The sequence below is a fragment of the Prenolepis imparis genome, unplaced genomic scaffold (genome assembly GCF_030444845.1).
Source record: "Prenolepis imparis isolate NDT839.2.m4 unplaced genomic scaffold, iyPreImpa1.0 SCAF_10, whole genome shotgun sequence".
NCBI classification, from domain to species: domain Eukaryota; kingdom Metazoa; phylum Arthropoda; class Insecta; order Hymenoptera; family Formicidae; genus Prenolepis; species Prenolepis imparis.
Window position 1 is genome coordinate 16,263,868 of NW_028141168.1, and position 23,627 is coordinate 16,287,494.

Consider the following 23,627-nt stretch of genomic DNA (forward strand, 5'->3'; position numbering starts at 1 on the left):
GTTGCAGTTGCACATAGATACACGTTGCGTTTCACCGATTTGCTCGCGCAAAATATATACATATACGTATATCGTACTCTCTCCTCAGATATATAAATGCGCGAATAAAAATAACATTACTCTTTTACGCGCCCGAGACAAATTATCGTCACGATTCCGAGCGTTGACCAACGATATACATAGCTAGACGATAGGAAGCTGATTGCGATGAAATTGAGCAATTCGCATCTTCAAGAGGCGATACGCTGAAAATGTAAAGCTTTTTAGCGGTTGATAAGTAACGAAACACGTCGTCGTAACGTGTCGTTAAGTATGTAACTTTATGCACGTTCCGTGACTTCTGATACACGCTGTTTTGCATATAATGATATTTTATCCGGAAACGTTTCACTTCGATTTCGCAATAGAATATCCACGTAATTTCGATTTCGCAAAATATGATATCGCTCATATGAATAGATTTAAGTAGATCTAACTTTGCGATTAAAATAATGCGTTTCGATAATTTTAAAGTCGAAAATTTCTGCGAAAAAAGATGAATTGCGTTATACTTATTAGATATTTAATATATATTAATAAATTAATATTATATTAATATATTATATTAAATTTTAATATTATATTTTATTATATATTAATAACGCATGCCTTTCGCGAGTATGTGATTTTATATGCGTATATCGCATACAAGCTCAAACTTTATACAAAAGGATTCTAACGCGAACAACAAGTTTAGCAAGTACTTCAATCAGATGGAAATACTTATCCCGCGTCAAGGCCTCGTAACTCCTGGGACTCACTTTGCTTTAATAGACGTCGGTGGATATCGGCGTCGGCGTGAAAATATATTCTCGCTCTCTGGTATCACACGATAGCATTAAAACTTTTCTCATCTCTCGTTAATCTTGAAAAATGGTCTCTTTCGAACGCGCGTAGCTCGGTAGAAGGAAAGAGTGCGTATATGCGTACACACATGTAGAATAGAGTGTATTCAGGCTTATATACAGCTACATTTATATTTTCGCAATTATTAACGTACAAGAAAAAAATAAAACGAGGCAGCACATATAGATGCTGCATCTGACTGACACCGGACAATGCAACTTTGGAGGGCAAAAGGTAATTATTCTGCAGAGTGAGAAAGAAAGATGGAAATAGGAAGAGAGAAAGAGAATTTTGCTTCACATATTATTTCCGTCACATATTCTCTTGTCCTCTTTTCATATTCCAACGAGAGTAAGCTACCGCGTCACGTTTCAGCAAGCACATAGAGTTTCCTCCTTTTTCATATGTCAAAAACCGCGAGAAAGTTAGCGTCGCGTCAGAAATGCTTATTTTTAATTTAAATTTGGACAAGCCGCAAAATTGTGCCCCGCCATGAACGAGTTTGTTTTGGTAAACAACCTCGTTCTCGAGAACCGGTTTTTCCAGATCCGCGAAATTCATGCAACATATATTGATCCTAATATCACGCGGATAATTGTTACATTATGTTATGTAAAATAAAAAAAATAACTCAAAATAATTAGGGGGTTATTTTTTTCAACACTTCTAAATGAAGTCAAGTATGAAAAACAAAAATATATTTATATAAATATGTTTAGCAAAAATTTTTACAAATAATATATTTTTTTTTATATTTATAGATTATATCAAGTCATACGTGCATTAAAAAATATTTTAATTACTTTAAATAGTGTATAAAACGGTTTATTCTTGATCGACGCAAAGAATACGCAAGATATGCCTCGCACATTTCGCCATATAAAAATTGTCTAGAAATTTTGCAAGAATTCTTTTTTTGTTCACGTATAAACTTTACTTACCTAATAACGCAATGATAAAAAAGAACGATATGGCACGCTTCCTTCCCCTTATGCAAAAATGAGAAAATATCCTACGAGTAATGCGTGCACATTTAATGCGTCAAACGTCAGTAGGGGCCATAAGATTTTGCGAGAAAGGTTTACTATCTTAATGCAAAAGTTTGCTGAACAGCATGAAGAATCACGAAAGTAAATGACCACGTATTCCACCGCGCATGGAGAAAACTAACACCACGCAGCGGAATGTCGCAATAACCGAGTATTTACCATGCGAAGTGTCTTTCGGGTTGAAACGTGAGGAAACTTTGTAGGACGGGCGAAATGGAAGGACGGACGAGAGGAAAGAGAGGGAGAGGGAGGACTCTTGAGGGGGACTGGATGCAAAAGAGTAGCTTCCGAGAGAAGAATAGACGAGATGCATTTTCGTGAGTAGGCGACGTTCGGGAGGATCTATGACTCTGGCTGGTATATATGGTATATACACACGCATGGCCGAGACTTAAAGAGGCTGGGTCAGCCGTATTGAACTGTTGCGCGCGCAGCCACCTTATTCTACCTCGAAACGTGACGAGAGATCATCCATGACCACGAATGTGTACGAACCATGTATCGCCATTGTATTACCCCAACTACGTTTCCTCACCCCGAACTCGTTCGATGCAGAGAAGGAAGCAAAAATATCCAGGAGATCACCGAGTGCCGGATGCAAAAATATGTTTATAAAATTTAAAAATCTCAAAGTAATTCATATACACATTCCATATTTTTTACGTTTTTATATTTTTAACGCAAATATTTCTGCTAAATTTTTTAAATCTTATTTCACGCATAGCTTTCGTAAGAGTTTTCCATAAAGCTATTTTAAATAGATATTTTCAATAAAAATCTTCAAATAGGTGAAAATTATTGCGATTTTTTTGTTAGAAATTACAATAATATTTTCAAATTTAATACTTTACGATATTTTCGACAAAACGTATTATATAGTAACAAAGCAATAATTATTGGATAAAAAAAATCGATATCTTGTTAGCACAGTAATAAAACAGTCTCGGCAGTTTAAGTTAATAAGCTAAAGAGGACGGTTGACTCCGCGTAAACACTGTTTTATAACTTTTCCACGACACGTCGTCCGATGACGATCGCATTTACCTGATCTTCACCTTGACAATAAAACATCACAATAAAAAAAAGAGGATCTGGTCAGTTTGTATGCGGATAATAAACCATTTTAACCTGAAATGCGTGCTAAAAACTGACCAGGAAGAGGGCTCTTCTTCAAAAAAAAAAAAACGAAAGATGAAAAAATGCTCTTTCATATGAATTAGAGCTAAAAGGACTCAACCCTTTTTTACCGTTATTGTCTTGACAAATGTGACGACGAACAACTCCAGAAACCACGAAACTAGCTAAACGAGCACACGAGATAGTCTTATGTCAAGGTCTCGTGAGGGAAGTACACGGCTAGAGCGTTCCTGGACTGCTCAAGGTTTAACACCGGCTCAAGGTTTCACGAGGATACACTTGTTCCGTCATACACCTGTTCGCGCATAAGGTGAGTCTCTCTCGTTTCATCTACGTCAACCTAATTTGATAAAAATGGTTCAGTAAAAATCGAAGCATCCGTGTATATGTGTAAGATGCGACTTTATCCGCAATTGATCGTACGTTGCCTGCAAACGCGACTACTTATGTAAGGGAGGTTCGGAGCAAGATGGGGGATACGATGATACTGACTTCCGCGAGTTTGCGGTAAATACAATTTCCATGATCAATACTTCCTGTACTGCGTCGTTCTAGAAAACATTGGCCAAACCGTTGCGTTATAAATGCAGGATTTATTGCGCCATCCCTGCCATTGATCGAGCTATATAAAAGCGTTGAAGAACAAATATTAAAAAGCAAGGATTCGCGTCGTTCGTTGGAAGATTATATAAATACGTGAAAATTCTGATTTTTCCGCAGAGGGTCAATTATTGTATGAGATAAAAGCAAAAAGTACTATTTCGATGTTCTCACTCATAATTTATATATATTTATATACTTATAATTTATATTTATATACCATAATATATTATTATAATATTTTGATATATTAATATAATATATTAATATATTTTATATTATATAATTCTTATTTATATAATACCATATATTATTTCAAGAGCTAAATAATCTGCGCAAAGGGAATTAAAGCGATTCATTTATAAAATAACCTCGCTCGTTTTTTTTTGTAAAATTGATCATACATTATTTTTTATTTTAAATTCAAGAGTTATATTTTTTTTATATCCGGAAATATTTCGTTACACGAAAGCCGATAATACCAATATCGAAGCTGGAGCCTTCAGGCGCTCCGCTATTAAAATTAGCCAGATCCTATATCACGCTCCGTGAATTTCAGAAACTCCGAAGGCGCGAAATTAGCAGCGGGAGATCCGTGCGTTCACCGGCGCTAATACACTTGGTGATCCGCGGACCGCAAAGTATAATGCGGAGTGTATATAATGCCGAAGTTTATTATAACAATTAACATCGAACGCACATGCACATGCATCGGCTCTCTCGCGCATTGCAGGCACGATTATCTACCCTCTCGCGCCACGAGGAAGCTAACGAAACTCGTTATCGTCGCGAATATTCACAGACGTGTAATGCATATACATGTCTGTTTTGTCGGCACCTCTGTATATACGTGTATATGCGTATAATACACGCGAGATCTTACAAACCGCAATTTCACACGCGGATAACCTCGGGCATCTTGGCGATGCTTGCTGAAAATTTGTTATTCCCCCGTTTGTGATAGCATTTAAGTATAAAACCGGTAACCCTTACGCACACACATTCCGGTGCCCATAGAGAAAAGTTATGAAGTTGTAAACTTTCATTTATATAGTGTACGGCATCTCTCCGTACGCGCGCATTGCACTTTTCGATTTGAGAATCGCATATTCGGAGGATCATGAAAGATACCGATTGACATAAACATATCTGTATTATATCGTGTATCGCGCGATCACATGACATTTAGAAAGAAAATGGTATAGAAAGTATATGAACGAAAGAAATTACGATATTGTAAACAAAATTAATAATAGAATTAAGCTTCGATTAAAATAGCGTTATACACACAATATAAAATTTATATTAAATATGTAAAATAGAAGATTTACTTAATTACATTATATTTTGTATTAAATCAATAAGTTTTTAAAAAATAATTTCTATGTTATACGCAATTGATAATATATCGGGAAAAGCTTTGTTATCCTGTTTTTTTTTTTTTTTTTTTTTTTTTGCGATTGTGAAAGTATGAGCGAAGAACACCGAATTCTGTTTACCGAGACGAAAATGTTGATTCTACCAGATGCGTATTGTACGTGTGGGAGGGCGGAGTAAAAACGTCGGGAAATATTCGGGGGGAGGCGAGACAAAAGAGGTGAAATAAGATGGGAAGTCTCGCGTGTGTTTCGCCGAAAGAAAACGGGAGATAGGTGTTGCTGCGACACACGGGCACACAAGTCGATATAGGATGGAGAAACACAACAAAACTTCAATTTCCAGAAATGACGCAGAAAAATCTTTCCCGCGTAACGTGCTTTCGTCTCTATCCCGAGTCAGCATTCTAAAAAAAAAATATATATATATAACGTTGAATACGCGTCCCTGAATATATTTTCATCTCTCTTTAAATAGGTCGGATATTTTAATAACAGGATATCTTAAAAATGTAAATTCGTATAAATTAGAGAAAATATTTCTATTCCGAATTATTATGGATAAAATACGTATATTTGTATCATTAACATGCGCGATCTTTTGCTTTCTTTCAGAAAAGAAATTTTACGCGTATATTCAAAGCGAACAATGCGTACTACATTTTCCCGGAAAAATGAGAATATTGTTAGTAGTAACTTTAAATTTGGGCGCTTCGTATATGCCTGGAACAATATTTCTTCAACGTTGCGTCATAAAGAGGGGCGCGCGCAAACAGATTGCAAAGAGCAGGAGGTTGGAAGAGCCGGCTGCTACACGAAATTCCACTGATCTGCAGAAATACCTCGGAAAATAATTTTGCAGCTGCTCTCTTACCGCTATCCCTATCTGTCGTTTCGGAAAGGAAACGTAGATTTATTGGTACTCTGAATTCTCAGACTTTTGAAGCGAAAGAAATGCAAGAAAAAGATTTTTTTCCCCGAACGATTTCAGTGAGATAATTCCGTGAAAAAGAAACCTTCAAACTTTTAATTTAATACGAAAATAAAAAAATACGAATGTTGAAAACATTCTTGTTTTATACATTTCAAAAATATACACTGAGAGAATTTTCTCTTAGAATTTATCCTGAAAATCATGGTAATCGAGGGACAATATGGTATGGAAAGAATTTTATGAGAATTTCTCTGATTAATATTTATCACAATAAAAATAATAATATCTATCACAATAAAATATAAAATATGTTTGATTAATTTTACTAAACTGCATAGTAAACTTAATCAAACATATTTTATATTTTATTGTGATAGATATTATTATTTTTATTAAATATTAATCAGAGTGATAAATATTAATCAGAGAAATTTTCATAAAATTCTTTCCATACTATATTGTCCCACGATTATCATGATCTTCAGGGTAAATTCTAAAAGAAAATTCTCTTTGTGTACATGTGCGTGTAAAATATAATAATCTAAAGAGTATAAAACATCTAAAAAATATTTTAACGTATTAATAAATATTTCAACAGATTAATTCTATTACAAAAAATGAAAGCAAAGAAATAATTAAAAATAGCAAAAAAATTCTAATTTAAAAATGTTCTTTCCCACAATAATAAAAGATTATTAAAAATTATTATATCCAAAATATTATATGCGTAACTCTTTAAATATAAAATTACAAAGCATTTTTTAACGAAATGCATTCGTATCAAAAGATGGTATTTTGAATCTTCACACGTTGTTGCGTCTTTCACATCGTTCCGTCGGCATCTCGAAACATTCGAGAGATGTAACAGACGAGTGCTCTCTCGCCTTGCTAAAGATACACCAAGCTAGCAGTAAATTGAAGTTTCACGCGCGGTAAGAGATTATAAGACGCAACTAAAATAACAACATTGTTAAAGATACTGTATTAAATAAAGCTCATAGGAGCTTCGCTTTTATCGTTGCCGCGACGGCTGTCTGGAGAAATAAAAAATACAAGCACTTTGCGCTCTGTCTAAACTGTAGCACTTCAACCCGACTTCATCTTTGCAAAACATTGTAATTTATTCGACGGCGACTGTGATATGAACCGAATGATCAATCGGCAGCAGGTGTCTGCAAAACTGTTTGTGTTCAACTTAGCTACATTGCAGCTAATTTTGGAGAAATTAAGATTGCAAATCACATGCAAACGACCGTTGCAAAGTTTCTCCCAATATTAGCCTAACAAATGAAAGAGCGATAACCTACAAGATAAATACTATTTATATTGTATGATGTACAAATACACATAGAGCTTTTACTAAAAAAAAAAATATATTAAAATTACTAGGATGAAGCGTCACGGTTTAATTTCCCAAATTATTTATTTCTTAAATTTTTTAACTAATATAAGATACTTTAGAAGTATCTTTTTATTAATTACTCTCCCGTGATTATGAAAAAGTAAGAAACATGTTCCTATATGATTTGCATTTTTTAAATAAAATATATATCTACTTTTCATTTGCTTAATATTGGGAAATCGATCTGTTCATCTAATATCTATGCAACTGTATCGATCATGTACAATGTAATTTTCTAAAAGTACGCGAAGCGATAACGTTTAACCGTAGAGTATGTAGTCTGAATGGTAATTCGGAAATAGCGCGAGTCTCCCTCGCGATCGTCAGCCGACGGCAGGTGTTCCCGAAATTACACGTTCGTAATTTCAGTTCGCTCTCTCGCGAGAAAACCCGACACTTTCGGGTGGATTCCAAAACGCTGGGATTAAGAATGCAAATGGCTCGGTTCGGATTTTCGTAAGGCAAGCTTTTACAAACTCGACTGCCATTTTCTCGCGACGGGAACGGGAGATGAGGTGTGGGTAATTGATCAATCTCTCTCTCTCTCTCTCTCTCTCTCTCTCTCTCTCTCTCTCTGTGCGAGCACAGGAAACTTTATATATTTCAAACTGAAGTCTAAAATACGATTCTCCCTCTCCCTCTCTTTTGCAGATCGGATAAATTATGCGTTTGTGCATTAACTGATGTCGGCGCAGCTGCGAAGATTACTTCGTCGAATGAGAACGTTTCTCTCTCGCGCTATATTACTCATAATCGGATGTAATTGCGCTTATGGCATCGGCAACCGCCGATTCAGATTATTAACTTTTCCGCGGTTCTTCTTGGAAGAAGATATTTCCGTTCCGTTCTCGTCTCTGAGAACTTTCTCGGTTGAGAACTCAACGGAAACTATATGTATTGCCTCTGAACAAAAATCGTCTGCACACAACTTTCAAGCTAAAATATACAAACGTTGCGTTCACGCACACGTTGAAGGGCGAGATTTGAAATTGTTAGTCACTATAATTAGCAATTAACGCGATGAAAAGTGTAATACTCCGCTCGCAACGCGCTCACAATGTATGGCTTTCTAAACGAAATCATTTTAATGTAGTTGGATGTTCATTTTACTTTTTAATTTGACATAAAAAAGGCTCGTTTCACGGTATAAGAACAAAGAATTCAAGTTTTACAATGTGTTATATGCAATCTTTATAAGTTGCACGCCTTGCTTATCATGTGGGAGAGGTATTCATTTATAACGCTTCAAATAACTATGTAATATACATGCGAACTATAAAATTTAATTAGTATATTATAGCCTCGACGATAATTATCACGTTGTAAGGGAGCGACCTCACATCCGCAACGCATATGTTAAGCGTTCCCTTCTTTCCTATTAAATTTACATGTACTTCGTATTCTTTTATCATGTTATGACGCACTAGACTTGTTTTTTCCCTTTTTTTTGTCTTTTAATTTATATCATACATATGTTTGTGTAGATGCAAAAAAGATTATCTTAAACTACCTTTATAATATGTATGAACTATACATAAGCTAATAACGGGTTAAATTATTCATTTAATTTATTAATTATTAAATTATTAATTAAATTATTAATTATTAAACATTTTTTAGATATTTAATTCAAGCTGAATGAATAAATGCGAATTAAAGTATATTCTAAACTTTATCAAGTTTGTAGCAAGTAAAAAATATTTCTATAATTTATTTCTGATATATTTAATATACTTATTTAAATATTTTAATTAAATCATGCCACATAAAGCTGCGTGTATATTAGATATAACTAAAATAAAATGAAACTTTCTTCCAAGATAAGCTTCTATCATAACGAGTTCTTTTACATGTCACAAACTCGATTACGTCAATGAATCTCAACGCGCATCAAAGACATATATGTTTCTGTAGAGCAAGCTAATCCGAGTTAAAGTTAAGATACCTCGCGCGCGTGAAAATCATCTTATTTTCGAGTGGCTTATAAATACCTGCAACTCTGAATGAAATATATAGAAAAAATCCGGCAGGGTGTTACGAAAAAAGTGTCGTGCTCGGAATACCAACGATGTACATTCGACGCCATGCTGCCGCCATGTCCTCGATTACGGAGACGTGATTCGAGCTCTCTGGTTGGACCACTCAGATTCCATGAGAGCGACTGATTTGTGTTGCCATCTAGTTGCTAGTTGCCCAAGCTTTTACTTGTGTCCATGTTACACGACACAAAAGTATCGCTCGTGCTACAGCGGCACGAATCGATCGCGAGTTTCAGAGACTTAAATCAGTATGTGTGCTACACATTGACGTACGAATCTATTCTTGTATACTGCACTACTACGATCTACGATATTTAAGTTCAAGGACATTTAGATTTATAGCGTTCGCCAATCTTGCTCTTGACAATCAGCGTTTCTGAGAAATTCACGAGAACGGATGCAATGTTTCTTTAAATTACGTCTATACATATACATATGTATATAAAATTATATATATAAAAAATTTAAATATTCTTGGAATAAATTTAATCTATAGAAATATATGTATTTCTTCAAATATATTGCTGTGATTGTGTACTATGTATGTGTGTGTGTGTGAGTGCGCCTGCACGTGTTTTTTGACTGACAACTTTTGCTTGATTTTTTGATAGAATATAAAATTAGAAACAATTAAATGGATATATTAAATTTAGTAATTTTAAAAATTTTATAATTAATATAAATTATACACAAAACTAGATCTGAAAAGTAATAATAATCTGATAGGCAAATATGAATCTTTGGACACTGATATACCTATGTGTGCTAGAAAATATAGTAAACTCGTATTCTTTCGTTTCGGTAGTGAAACTAGCTTCGACCTTTCTTTAATTCTACGGAAATGGAATATATTAAGAAGAATATACTGTGAATACTTTCTAACGTGCACCTGAAGGTTCTTCTTTGCCTCGTATAATCATTACTGACTATTAAAAAAAAATAAGCCGAGAGAGAATTACTATATCATTTTAGCAAATTTGTTTATAGTTGATAAAATATAATAAAACTTTCTCATATATTTTATATGTAAATAAGAATGAAACAAGAAGGAAAAAATATGTAAGTATCTTATGTATGTTTTTCACTATATTTACATATGTTACTCGGATGTAATATTACATTTCTGAACAATTGTCAAGCTGACTAAAATATTCTGAGAGAAGACAGCGTCCCGACTGTCCGTCTTGAACAAATTCCTGGGCGTGTAATTCAAAATGATTACAAATCGTGTAACATGGATGTTCGGATCGATACTAGTCGGTCTCCCCTCCCCTCCCTTACCACCCCTTCCCATCCCTCTTATTCGTCCGGTTTCCAGGGATCGGACAGGGTTGTTGGGGCGCGACCGACTGGTCTGGACTGGTTGACCCGTCTCGCCTGGTCTCAACCCACTTCACCCTGATTTTCCCCTGCCTCCTTTGCCACATTCCACATCCATCGTTTCTCACACAGAACTCTGATGTGAACGTGTAAGGATGAGAGGGGAAAAGGGATTCGTGACTAGCGATTTTCTCCAAAGATGGAGCCACGTGCACCAGAGTGGACTGTTTGTCATTTAATCAATAAGAGGGATGCAACGTGAAGATATGTTTTTCATTCAATAAAGGAAACTAACGTAGAGATATTTTTAAGATCAAAAAAGTCGGATTTTATCCTGAAGATACATTTTAGGTGACTCAATCCATACGATTACGAAGATATAAAATGCGATGTGTACGCATAAATATCAGAAGACTAGCTTTTGGGTATAGAATGTATAACGTATTTTAAAAGCTAATACCGTTATTTTATCGCGTTCATTGATACAGATAATCATAAATGTAACACAGATATCCTTTCGCTTAATTCGCGGCGTCATTAAAATTCGTCCCGCGCTTTCGCGCAAACATTTATGTAAACGCAAGATCGGGCAAGGTTTAACAAGAAACATACAAAAAAAAAAGAAGATACCGCCCCACGTCGGTGCAGCGGGATGTCTGATTATCATACTTATTACGCCGGCTATAACATACGTTTTGACGTCGAACGCAGTTGATGCTGGGTTCCGCCGCAAAGCAATGAAAATGGAAAAACAAAAAGAATAAAGAAGGAGATAGAATGCCAGCTAAAGCACGAGGGAAGGAAGGAGGAAAGAGAGTCGCTGATGCTGAACGTCGATTAACCGGTTAATTCATTGAAGTGCCTTATTTAATGGCACAAAGTCAACCATAATACTCGCACACTCGTTTTCTGTAAAGATGTAGTCATATAATTCCTACAGCAAGGCTAATAAGAAAAGAAAGAAGCATTGGTAGAGGCTAAAAGAAAGAAGCGATTGATAAAGTAAGAAGAGCGAAAAAGCAGGCAGAAATCGATCGTGTTGAAGAGAAGGATTATAGGGCGAAAAGGTATAGGAGATTCCTAAAGCGTTCAAATCATCCTCTTCATATTTTCCGTAAAAACAATAATTGTTAGTAACAAAAGATTGATAAATTTGATTTTCCCTTAAAATTCATTTAAAACAAAGTTCTCTTTGCTTTCCCAATTATTTGCTGAATATGATATAATACGATTATCATTAAGCATCATTGTTTGTATTGTAAGATCAATCGCGTTTCTTTTCCAACTTTTATCCTCTTTTCCTTTTACAAATACAACATATACACACATATACAATTGTGGCTTGTCTCTCCCTACCCTTTCTATTATTTGCATCACATAGTGCTCTCTTTCCTTCTCTGTTCTCTTTTCTCTTCCCCATCTCTTCCCTCTTTTTCAATCTTATAAATTGACATATACCCCTCTCTCCTTTCTCTTCATACAGCATAGGTCGTCTTTTTTTAATCAATGAACTACGTGGACGCGTTTATCCTTGTCATCCGCATCGTGGAAACAAGAATGTAGTGGAGTCTGACCAATCAGAGCGAAGCTTTTCTAGTGTCGGCCGATCAATGCGAAATTCCACTGTACCGACATGTATCTTTGCTGTTACGTCGAAGAAGACCCAACCCAACTACTCGGATCAAGAAAAACGCCATTCGTACATACAATTTCGATGCTCTGTGAAAGATGCAATCGTCGTGACATTTTAAAAAATCGGACATGTTTTCCCAATGACGTTCAGAGAACTCTTGTGAAAAAAAATTTTTTTTGCACTTTTATTTATGTCTAAAGCATATTAGTCATTGCAATTACTTCTCTCAATGTCAATTCATTTTACATCACTTTTATACAGCCATCCGTTTTTCTTACTACGCATGCTTGTTTCCGCTAAACGGTATTATATTTATCGCATATGCGTAACTGTAAATATTAATTCAAATTAGAACGGACAAATAAAAATTACTATATGGCTTGGAGTTTTCATTAAACCGCTAATAAAATGTAACAGTTAATAAACAAATATTTCCTTATAATTATTAAATTATTAGTAATATTAAAGAAATCAAAATGATAAGAAAATAATTATTTATTAAAATTGTTACGTTTTATTAGTAAGTTAATAATGCAAGCAGTCTTATTCTTATTTGTTCGTTCTAAATTAATTTCGAATAATGAACTTGAAAGTTAATGCAATGGAAATTTCAAACTGATCCACTCGTTTCTAAAAATTGCTGAGTGAATCAAAGTGGTTTCAATTTCTCGAGCCTCTCCGGATTTCGATTCAGCTTAAATATGATGAATTTTCTTCTTTCGCATTTATTACATGAAATTTTTTACTCTTTTCTTCCCCTTCTTTTCAAAGATCAATCGCAGAAACGATTATTTCTATCTCATAAAGCAATTTCTAGATAGTTATCCTTAAAAAGATATTTAAAAAATATACTGGATAAAAAGATACTTCGCTAACTCTCTCGGCGATCTTCATAGAGATCAAGCCCGTTAAATCCCTTTTCTCTTTCCCCCTGCTTCCTTTCTCTTCCCAAATCCTTGACCTATCTTAAAAATTTACAGATGTTTTTTTTTATGATTGTAAAATTGTTTTAGAATAAATCAAGTTACGATTAAAGAACAATTTTGTGTGAATTTTAAGATTTAATTTTTCTTGTTCTATATGAAATATTATTTCATAATTTTTACCCCCCCCCCCCGCCCTTTTCCTTTCATTTATTATTATTTTTAAAAAATATGTTTGATTACTTCAAACGTGCGACGTTTTTATATTTCTATTATTAATATTCAAAGAAAACAGTATACGTGTAATATCGAATATTTCCCAAAAGTATACGGCATTAAAATTAATGCTAATAATAATATTACCCATCGCCTTCATAAATGGCAGACTCTGGTAGAGAGATTCCGCATTCGCAATAAAATATCGCAGTATCGGGCAATGGTGAATCTCGTGTAAGGGAAAAAAAGGTGAAAGCTCCTCTACGTACATACATGTACTAAACATGGACCGCAGCGAGGTTAGTTCCTCAGCTTCTTAGTATTGCTAGAACGTTTCTTTGTTATACGTCCCTCCATTACGCCGCCTCATGTTTTATGTTTATCCGGTCCAGCATCGGATCGGCATAAACCGTCAGATTACGCCGAGAATTTTCTACCACGACACATTGCCAAAATTGAGGTTTCCGAGTTATATATGGACGCACAGAATTCTCCCACCTCTTCCCTCCCCCACATCAACTCTCCCCTTCCACGCGACTTTGGCTTTTCCATTACATCACGAGGTCAAATAAAAAATTGTAGCTCCTACGCAACGTATATCCTCGCATTTTTTCTCTTTGCAATAATTATATAACAATGACTAAGAATACACCATCATGCTTATATACTTAAATTGGAAATAAAACATTAATTTATAAGCTACAAGAAAAAACTATAAAATTATAAAAATTTAATAATTGGAATATAATAAATGCTGACTTAACGATTCAATTCTTCTTGTTGATTTGAAATGTTTAGCAATCTCGGCTTATTCTTTCGTCATTATCTTTAATAAAATGTTTCAACTTACCCATAAGACGCTAAGTCGCCAAAACGTGCTTCCCAAACCTGCAACAATAAAATAACATTGTTCATTTGAAATGTTTTGCAAATTTATCCAAGTATAAAATATAATATCTATTTTAGTTAATGTATATTTAAAGGATTTGACTAAATGTTTTTTAATTCATTCATTATTATCGATGTATCAATCTTAAAGTCGTATAAAATATGTAAGATTGCTTTTTATTGTAACTTATTTCTTAATTAAAACTAAAAAGATTTTAATGTGAGAAAATTTTAATTTTAAATATCGCATATAAATCTTGTGTATTTTTAAAATCTTTTCTCAAAGAGAAAGAGAGAACTTACAATAACCTTAAACATTTTTCGAGTTCACTGATTATAGCCCACTTTGCTCTACGATATAAAATAAATTAAGAGGAAAGATCATTATCAACACAATAAGTTATCACAATCGCCGGCTTTTATCGAAGCACGAGTGTTCAAGCCTGATACAAATGCAGAAGTTAGGCTCGGCTCAACTTGTCTGTAAGCTTCACGAGGGACATGATCATCCTTCCCATCTAGTGTGTCATTCGCCCCCACTCGACTACAAAGTGTTTGTGATCGTGATCAGCGGCCTCCCGCTGTTCTCGCGAATCATGTTTTTTCATTCGATTACCTGGACCTCAGTCGCGATGCATTGTAATCGAGCGACATTCTTAAGCCACGGTCAAGGCGGGGCACCATTCGTGGTCAAAAGCAGCATTAATAACGTTGTTCCCGGTTCTCGATAAGATACGGCAAATGATGATGTTTATCTCGATTTTTTAGAGAAAAGAAAAAAAGGCTCCAAAAACACAATCGAATTTACGTGTATAGATGTTCGTGTGTGTAGGGCGACTAAAAATTACTACTTCAGAAAGCATATTGTTATTGAACGCTTCCTTTCAATTGCTTCAAGTAGATGATATCACTCTCTGCCTTGTTATGTACAAGGTGTTTCAGTCGAGATAAAAACACCGCAGGCGAAAAATTTGCAGAATCAGGGCTTCTGAATTTAATTTTGAAGAATGAAAAATATTTAGAGATACTATTTGTTTCTAGTTGCACTCTATACATATTTTATAGTCATTATAAATTTCTCTGAATGTTTAATTTCGTATCTGTGGACTTATTTAACACTGAATTGGATTGAATAAAAATAAAATGCAATTACGAGAATTTTAAATAAATGAGGAATTGTTTCAACAGATTGTTTCAATTGCTAGAAGGTAAAAAAAAATGAGACAGCTAAGTCCAGTGGAAAGGGCAATGGCAGAGCAGGCACCGTTACACGACATTGCTCACGAACACAATGTGCGCTCACGTACAAACAATAAGGTAATTTATATGAGGCACGCGTTAAACTTTGTCTGAGACGCGCGAGTAGTTTGGTTTATTTTACACACAACTACGCTTGGGATATAATATTTTTCTAAAATATATAAATTTTCGTGATTTAAAGCCTATTATTCGCTGTATTATTTTGGAACTTGGCAAGATATATTTGAAATAATTATTAACTTTTAGAACTTTTTTTTTTTATCATAATGTATAGTAAGTGTAATTTATTTTGAAATAATTGATATCAATGTGTATTTACGTTTTGTTTTGATATAACAAATCTATTTGTACATATGTATAAATAAAGCAGAGAGAAGTGAAAACTTCTTCTCGTTCTAGAGAAAAAGAGAGAGAAAGAAACTTCGTAGCTCTAGGTAGAATGAACGAATGAGAATTCACGGTGATAGATATTGAAATTGAGATTGGTCTCGCACCATTAATTCCTTCACATTGAAACGATTTGATCGTTAGATTAGGCACGCGCATGCATTCATATTTATCCTCTAGCTTTATATCATCGTGAACTATGTCTTCTACGCTTCTATTTTCGCACTTATAATTGCGTATCTCATGTCTTTAGTTTAGCTCTTAACTTTTTTTTTAAGCGTTCGCACTATGAAGGACGCTTGTAATTGACGATGCTATCGAACTATCGATTTGCTATATTCTGAATGAAAAATTGTACGTTGTATTATCAGGCTGAGAATATGAAGAGAAAGAGAAAATATGTTAGAATAATTTCTTATAATTGTATCACATTTTTTCTTAAATATTCTCAAATTTGAAATTTGAAATAATTTAGAATAAAAATATATTGATTAATTTTCTCTCCCTCTTTCTTCTATAACTTATAATAGCCGCGTTTGTTTCAATCACAATTTTTTATTTGAGAAATCTATCTCTTATCTTGAATAGAAATATATTTCAATGGAAATTGTTTCGTATACACTCTTATATAATATTCAGGTTCGAATTTTACACTAGCGGTGTACCATTCAATTATCGTTATAAAGTCAATAAGAGTTAACCCATCATAAGAACAATTGGATCAAGAGCGCAATCATATGATTGCATTTATGTTATCACCAAGCACCGATAATTTACGATCAGTGCAAATAAATGCATTGTCTAACGTTTGCGGTTTGTATGGACGAATATAGAAGCTGTCCTATAAATCTAAATCTCATAACTTCTTGTACACATGTGTGTGTGTGCAAATGCTCTTTTATACATTAAAAAAAAAGTTTTATAAAAGCGAAAGAAAAAAAGAGGAAGAGATAAATTCTAAATAGCTTGAGTTAAAATGGAATATTTTCTACTTTTCAATTTTATTATCTTCTAATGTCTTTTAATCTAGAAAATTGCTAAATCTTAATAAATTTTACCTAAAAATTTAATCCTACATTGTTTCATCTTATGTATCTAATTATTTTTAAATTGAAATACGAAAAATATTTGAAATATGCGCGTTATGCAAAAATATCATTTTTTAAGTAATTTTTAATGCTTAGATGAGCCGTCGATTTGTGTTGCGTCAAGTCGCGTGTTAGAATCGAGAAAGATCAAAAAGCCGCTCTTTCTTTCCCGACGTATCCCGACGGGAGTCAAGTTTTCCAAGAAAACACACACGCCACTTTGATATACCACTTGACATATTTAGCCCCTTGGTGGTACCGACGTAGTAACACATAGCGGCAATTCTTTTACCGACACGTTTCGCTTTATACCCCTACGAAAGTGCATACGCCGCTTTACAACTTAAGGAGTTTTCCCGAAGAGACGCGGCATAGAGGTAGAGACCCGGTACTGCAATGTCATAGTACGACTGTATCTAAGTGGACAACTTTCACGCGCTTGTAGAGAATATATGCGTGAATACGTGAAACACTAAATGTAAATTGCATGTACGAAAGAAAGAAAGAGAATCTTGCTATCGAGAAAGAGACAGACCGATTGCTTAGACGCGTTATCTTGAAATTCCTACTTTACTCCGATGTAATTCTTTATCCGTATGGCTAAAATGTAAAATAAGAGTCTATACTATCATCGCAATAGACGCATAATAATGTAACAGAATGATTAAAAATATTAATAAATAATTTCTAATAATATAAATATTATAAATGTCTAATATAACGTAAATGTCAGATCTGTTTTGATCATACCTTCAGAGAATGCGACGCTGTTTGAAAGGATATACGTTTAAAAATATCTCGGATATGCATGTATTTTGAACAGGTAAATCCTCCTAACTTTACACGACAGATGCTTTGCATAACCCCGCAACATGTATAAACCCGCCGCGGGCAAGAACGTAGCGCACATTCATCCACAAGTGTCTGCTTTACTTTCGGATACGTGTGCTGCGACGTGAAGCAGACTAAATGTGCCTCGTCTCGTGCTGGTTTTACGACGGAAGTTTCGGTTTTTCATGCATTTATCAAAGTGAGACATACGGGGTGTGTTCGTAAGAAAGCTAGTCGAAATGCAAGAAATCGTTATAAAAATGTTCAAAATTCAAAGTAATATCCAAGATCGAAGAGAATATTAAGACTACAGAAAAGCTCAATTTTTGTCATTTCTCACATCGAGAAGCCTGAAAATAAATTACAAACGAGTATACGTTTCTCTGCCCTTACATAATACATACATTATTATTTTATCAAAAATCGCGAAAATGTAGCCTTCGTATAAACTGAATATCTCTTAAAAATTAGAGTACAGATAAGAGATAGGATTTTCGAGATACACCAGATATGTAGAAATGGTTCCTCGGTGCTCGCAGTTCGAGGCTCTCTTGTACCTTCGACCGTACACTGTGTGTCGAGATGCACCCATCAAGGCAACCCAATCGCTTTCCATCCTCCTCCGTTTTTCCCCCCATTCCACCTATCCGCTTCACCTGTATCTCTCTTTGAAGGTAGCAGCTATCGCGCCAAGAAAACAAAGTAGACGTCGGCGAAAGGAAGTGGAAGGGAAATCGGGAGTGTAACACAGTCTTGTGGACGAGAGAGTATGGTAAAGGCGTTCTCTCTCGAGGCGGCCATGGCTGAACTGCAACGCCATGTTTCGCTCCTGCGCGCTAGGACTCGACCGGTCCTTTCGGCTATCTTTTTTTTCTTCTCCCCGGCATCTCTTTATAATCAACACACATCAAACCGACGAACGAATAACGCGAAATCACACGGTTCCAATCACGTATTCCAAATTTTCTTCAACGTTTTGCAATTTGGACCGCGATTTAGAACGCCAAGCATTTAATAATAATCTCTGTTCTACCCTTTCTTGAAATATAAAAATATAAAAATATTTTCTTGACTTTGAGTTAATCGTGATTTAAAGTATGCAAATTTAAAAATACGCAAACAACTTTCTTGAAATTTTGAGTTAATCATGATTTACACAAAATTGAAAAATATATATCCATTTTTTGTCTAGATTTGAATAATATTAATACTTATTTTTTGGTATAAATTTACAATGTTTCAAATTTGAGTTAATCGTAATTTAGAGTGTTAATCAATTATTATTAGTTGAAGCGTGTGTGTTTCCCTTCCAAAGTTTAAAAATATATATCCATACGTTCTGTCTAAATTTGAATAATATTGGTATTTATTTCGATGTAAAAACAATGTTCCTAACTATGATTTAATCGCCCACAAACATGTCGCACGTGCTGTAAATTCTTTGTAAGATATATTGCACGAACATTAGGATATTCTACGACATTTTATTGTGGTATTTTAACGCTTTTGCATCGCAGTTTTATTGTATAGATCTCTATGAGGTAGCGGTAGTAATTATTTAAGCGACGCATGATCTATGATTATGAAAATATATAAAGTTTCAAGCTGCTTATATAGTCGTGTTCATACAGACGCAACTTCGTATATGCCACGAGGAAAAGAAACGCAGAATGTATAGATGTAAGATGGATATACGCGCACGCAATACCTGCATGTAGGATGTTTTGCCGTGACCCTTATCGTAAAATGAAAAATTGTTGCCCACGAAAGTTTCATTAGCGTCCCCTTATCCCGGGACGTATTTTATATCGAACTGCATCTAACAAGTTTGCGTATAATTTACATAAAAATGCGAAAAGGCCCGCGCGTTATCTTACGTTTTTCGATGCCTCGTATATATAAAACGTCGACGAAACGTACGATCGTCATTAAAAAGTATATAATGACGAGAATCAAATTGATCTCGTTTCTTAAGTCGCCGGAATAATATAATGCGCGAAAACGTCAAAAGATCTTCGGGCGGCATCGCGGATAATTAAAAAGGAAAAAGGTGTTTAACGGAGGAAATCGATATCGTGTGCGATAGGCTTGACCTAGTTCTCGCGGTTAAACATGAAATCGTGTCCGTAATTTCCGCGTTATTTCTTAACAACAGTATGAAAACACTGGGGTGTAACACCGCGGCAGAAGAAAAAAAATTGGCGATAAGTGCTAGACTTTCATCTAGTACTCTCTTTCTCTCTTTCTCTTGCTCGATGCACTTGGCGCATTTCGGTCCACCCGAATTCCGGGCGTGTGACAGATCGTTGCCAGAGAGATGCGTAGACGCACTGGATGATGCGCGCGCGCACTCGAGAGGGCGACGACGCGCATGCACAATCGACGTCAAATTTCGTCGTCGACCGACATTGCATATATACCTTACATAGGGATGTATATATACAATGTATAGCGAGTACAACCCCTCCGCGTTGCGCGCGGAATAATATTCGCGGACACACAACTATGTGGCGGGTTATGCAACAACAACTGCATGAAAGTAAATTGGCGTAATCAGGCGGCGGGGATGGCGAACGCGCGTGGCAATCTCACGCAATATTGCGCATGCAAAGTTTATAAATTCGGAACCCGTCCGCGCCGGCATTCGCGACTGTACATCTACATATATGTATAGATATATTATACATATATATGTAGATATATATATATATATGTGTGTGTGCGACACATCTGCACACACATACACGGCCTGTTTGAATGAGAGACTAACCGAGTCTATCGATCCCGAGCTGCACACAGAGTGCTTTTTGCCGCTCGACGGTATAAAATCTGCTTCGTCGCGATCCATTTTGTTCTCAAAAAATATACGCGTGTATATATTCCACTTTACTTCCTGTTTAATATTTTGCATTTTAATATTGCTGCCAAACTTTATAGAACTTTTGTGCCTTTACATTTTTATTTATTTTTAAAAGACAGCGTTGAATGAATAATGTCAGAAAATGACTTTCTTCTTAAATATCTCGCAACTTATCACTCACGTTAATTGAAACAATTTTTTTCATAATTTATTTGAAATTTCTTCTATCTTTTTATTATTATTTCAATTTAAAATTGTATGTTTATAGAGAGTTATATATATTGTCTTGTCACGATGCAAGTTATGTGTTTTAGCTGGCTATCCAATGAAACGATAAATCCGTTTGCATTTATCTTTTCATCAGAGAAAATTATTCATTCGTCTAATTCATTATATTAACATTAAATTTTATTACCTTTTTATAAAAATTCACAGATAAAATTACAACGTATATAAATTAAATAACATATTTTATAGATTATATGATGCTACATTGAGATAATATAGTTTTATTATCAACATTGGCGCTTTATCGAAAGAACTAACAATAAGAATATTTTCTGATTTGAGAATAAGATTTATATTTACGGTATGTAATACAAATGCAAAAATACTTCAAATTTTATATGCATCGCGTCAAATTTTCTTATATCAAAAATGAATCGCATCTTATTTCAAGATAGAGGATCCTAAAGAAAAAAAACTGATTACAGTCGGATGATTGGAAATGTGCGGACATGGATGAAAGAATCGGATATCTCTCAATACTAGAGATGGATTCAACACAACGAAATGTTGGAACCCTATTTTCTGTAAAGATCAGGACATATATCCCTCAGAGATGTTCCGGCTAGGATCCAATATTATAGTCTCAGAGATATGGTATTTCAGATATATATAATAAATATTGCCATCTTTCCATTCATTGTCGCAAGTATAATAAACATAAGAATAACAGAACGAATAATACTTTTTTATAAGAAATAATTTTGAATAAATATAATATTTTGATTATTTTACATAATTGTCAAAATATAAATAAAAGTAATATTAATTTTATAACAAATTCAAAGAAATCAAAAATTGTCAAAATTATCTGAGATTACTATAGTAAATATATTACAAGTTTTTTTCTTAATGTTTAATCATTTATATGTGCACAATACAATTTTCGATAGAATTATTGTCTTTGCAAAAATATATTATACATCTTTATATATATATATATATATATATATACATATATATATATATATATAAGATGCATATATGTATATGAAGATTAAGGAAGGCAATAAAACGAAACGGTTTGAAAGGAAAGATTTACAATCCACGGAATTCCGAGCGAATATTTTTTTTCTTCGCTTTGACGAGAAGAAGGCGACTATCCCATAAAGTAAAATAAACTTGGGCTATTGAAGATGCGGTAGCTTCCGGATAACCAAAGCAAATAGAAACAAAAAATAGCGCGCATCCCTTCCTCTTCTAGGGAGAAGAATACCTTGACAGGAGACGGTTGCGATGAGAAAAAAATTAAGTAGAAATTTGCCACGATATATTATATTCTTTCGGCCACACAAAAAATACCTGCCTTCGATCTTCTCAAAAATAATCTCCTCGGGCTACTTGATACCGTTAGGTCAATAAACCCTTCCTCTTTCTTTCGGCAGGCGGAGAAGGGCTACAAAAATTTCACCTCGCAAAAGTCGGTGACACGTCTCTCTCTCTCTCTCTCTCTCTCTCTCTCTCTCTTATTTTATTTCGAAACTTTTGGTGCACGCTCTTTCAGTGTAGCAGGGACAAACAGAGCAAAAGGAAAGACTTTTCTCGGAACGCGAACATTAACATTTAATCTTTGAGAGGATTGAACAGTAAGAGAGGTCCATTGCGAGTGTCGCAGCTGAGATTTTATTTTCCTTGCATCTTGTGTCTCTCGTTGTAAATGTGCTGCAATTTTATCTTTCTACAAAGTTCAGACTCACACACGGTTTATCGACCCCTCGCGGTTAAGTGTCACTTGATATCTCATTTGTTCTTAGCGTTATTCGATATCTTCGTCGATTAAATTAAACAAATATTCCGCAGTCTCCATAAGTTGGATAAATATCTTCAAGAAAAAGTATATATTTTATAGCAATCTTACCCGGAAACGGTGAGAAGACGTGCCAGTTATTTCGATACTGATTGTCGTCCGCCATCGTCATTGAATAAGTTCGTCGCGGCCAAGCGAGAAAAGTCATTGAATTTGGAAAAACCTGGACAGATCTGATCCCATATTGATGTCTATCGCCGTCGTCTAAGTCATCACTGCGACGGATTGTGTCGAGGCAGTTCTTATATGTGACGCTATTCACCGGCAATTCTCAGTCTAGCTTTATTGCAGCCAGATACGCTAGTTATAGACTGTTATATCGCCTTATCGGATGGCGATGAGAGCATATTTTCTTGTTCGGAAAATAATCCCTATACGAATCAGGACCATCGACTAATTGTACATGGAGAATGAACTAATTATACGTAGAGGGCCTTAGTGGTGGGAAATCAATCACAAAAGTGTTCATTATACGAAGCAATCTCGATTAAATAAATAAGTTGTTAACCTATATACCATCAAGGACGGTTCACCTTAATAACGACGCCGTACGTAGTTGTTTCGATATGATTACACGTATATAGATTCCATATACTTAACATTCACTATAATCAATCTCGTTTGTATCGAGTTAATATATCATTTTTTAATTAAATTATTAATTATTGTAATTATACGATAACTGATGATCACTTATAACAAAAATT

General features: G+C 34.7%; 1 protein-coding gene across 3 annotated transcripts in view; it reads right to left on the reverse strand.

Annotated features, from left to right (window-relative positions):
- Window positions 1-23,195, reverse strand: part of LOC145941850 (uncharacterized) — a 163,179-nt gene extending 139,984 nt beyond the window's left edge. For all 3 annotated transcript variants that reach the window (XM_083048206.1, XM_083048205.1, XM_083048208.1), the window contains exons 1-2: window positions 22,972-23,195; window positions 14,365-14,402 (exon numbers count right to left, since the gene is read on the reverse strand). In XM_083048206.1, coding sequence (XP_082904332.1) covers window positions 14,365-14,402; window positions 22,972-23,068 — 135 coding nt within the window. In that variant the 5' untranslated portion in view covers window positions 23,069-23,195. The remainder of the gene's footprint in view (window positions 1-14,364; window positions 14,403-22,971) is intronic.
- Between the last annotated feature and the right edge of the window lie 432 nt (window positions 23,196-23,627).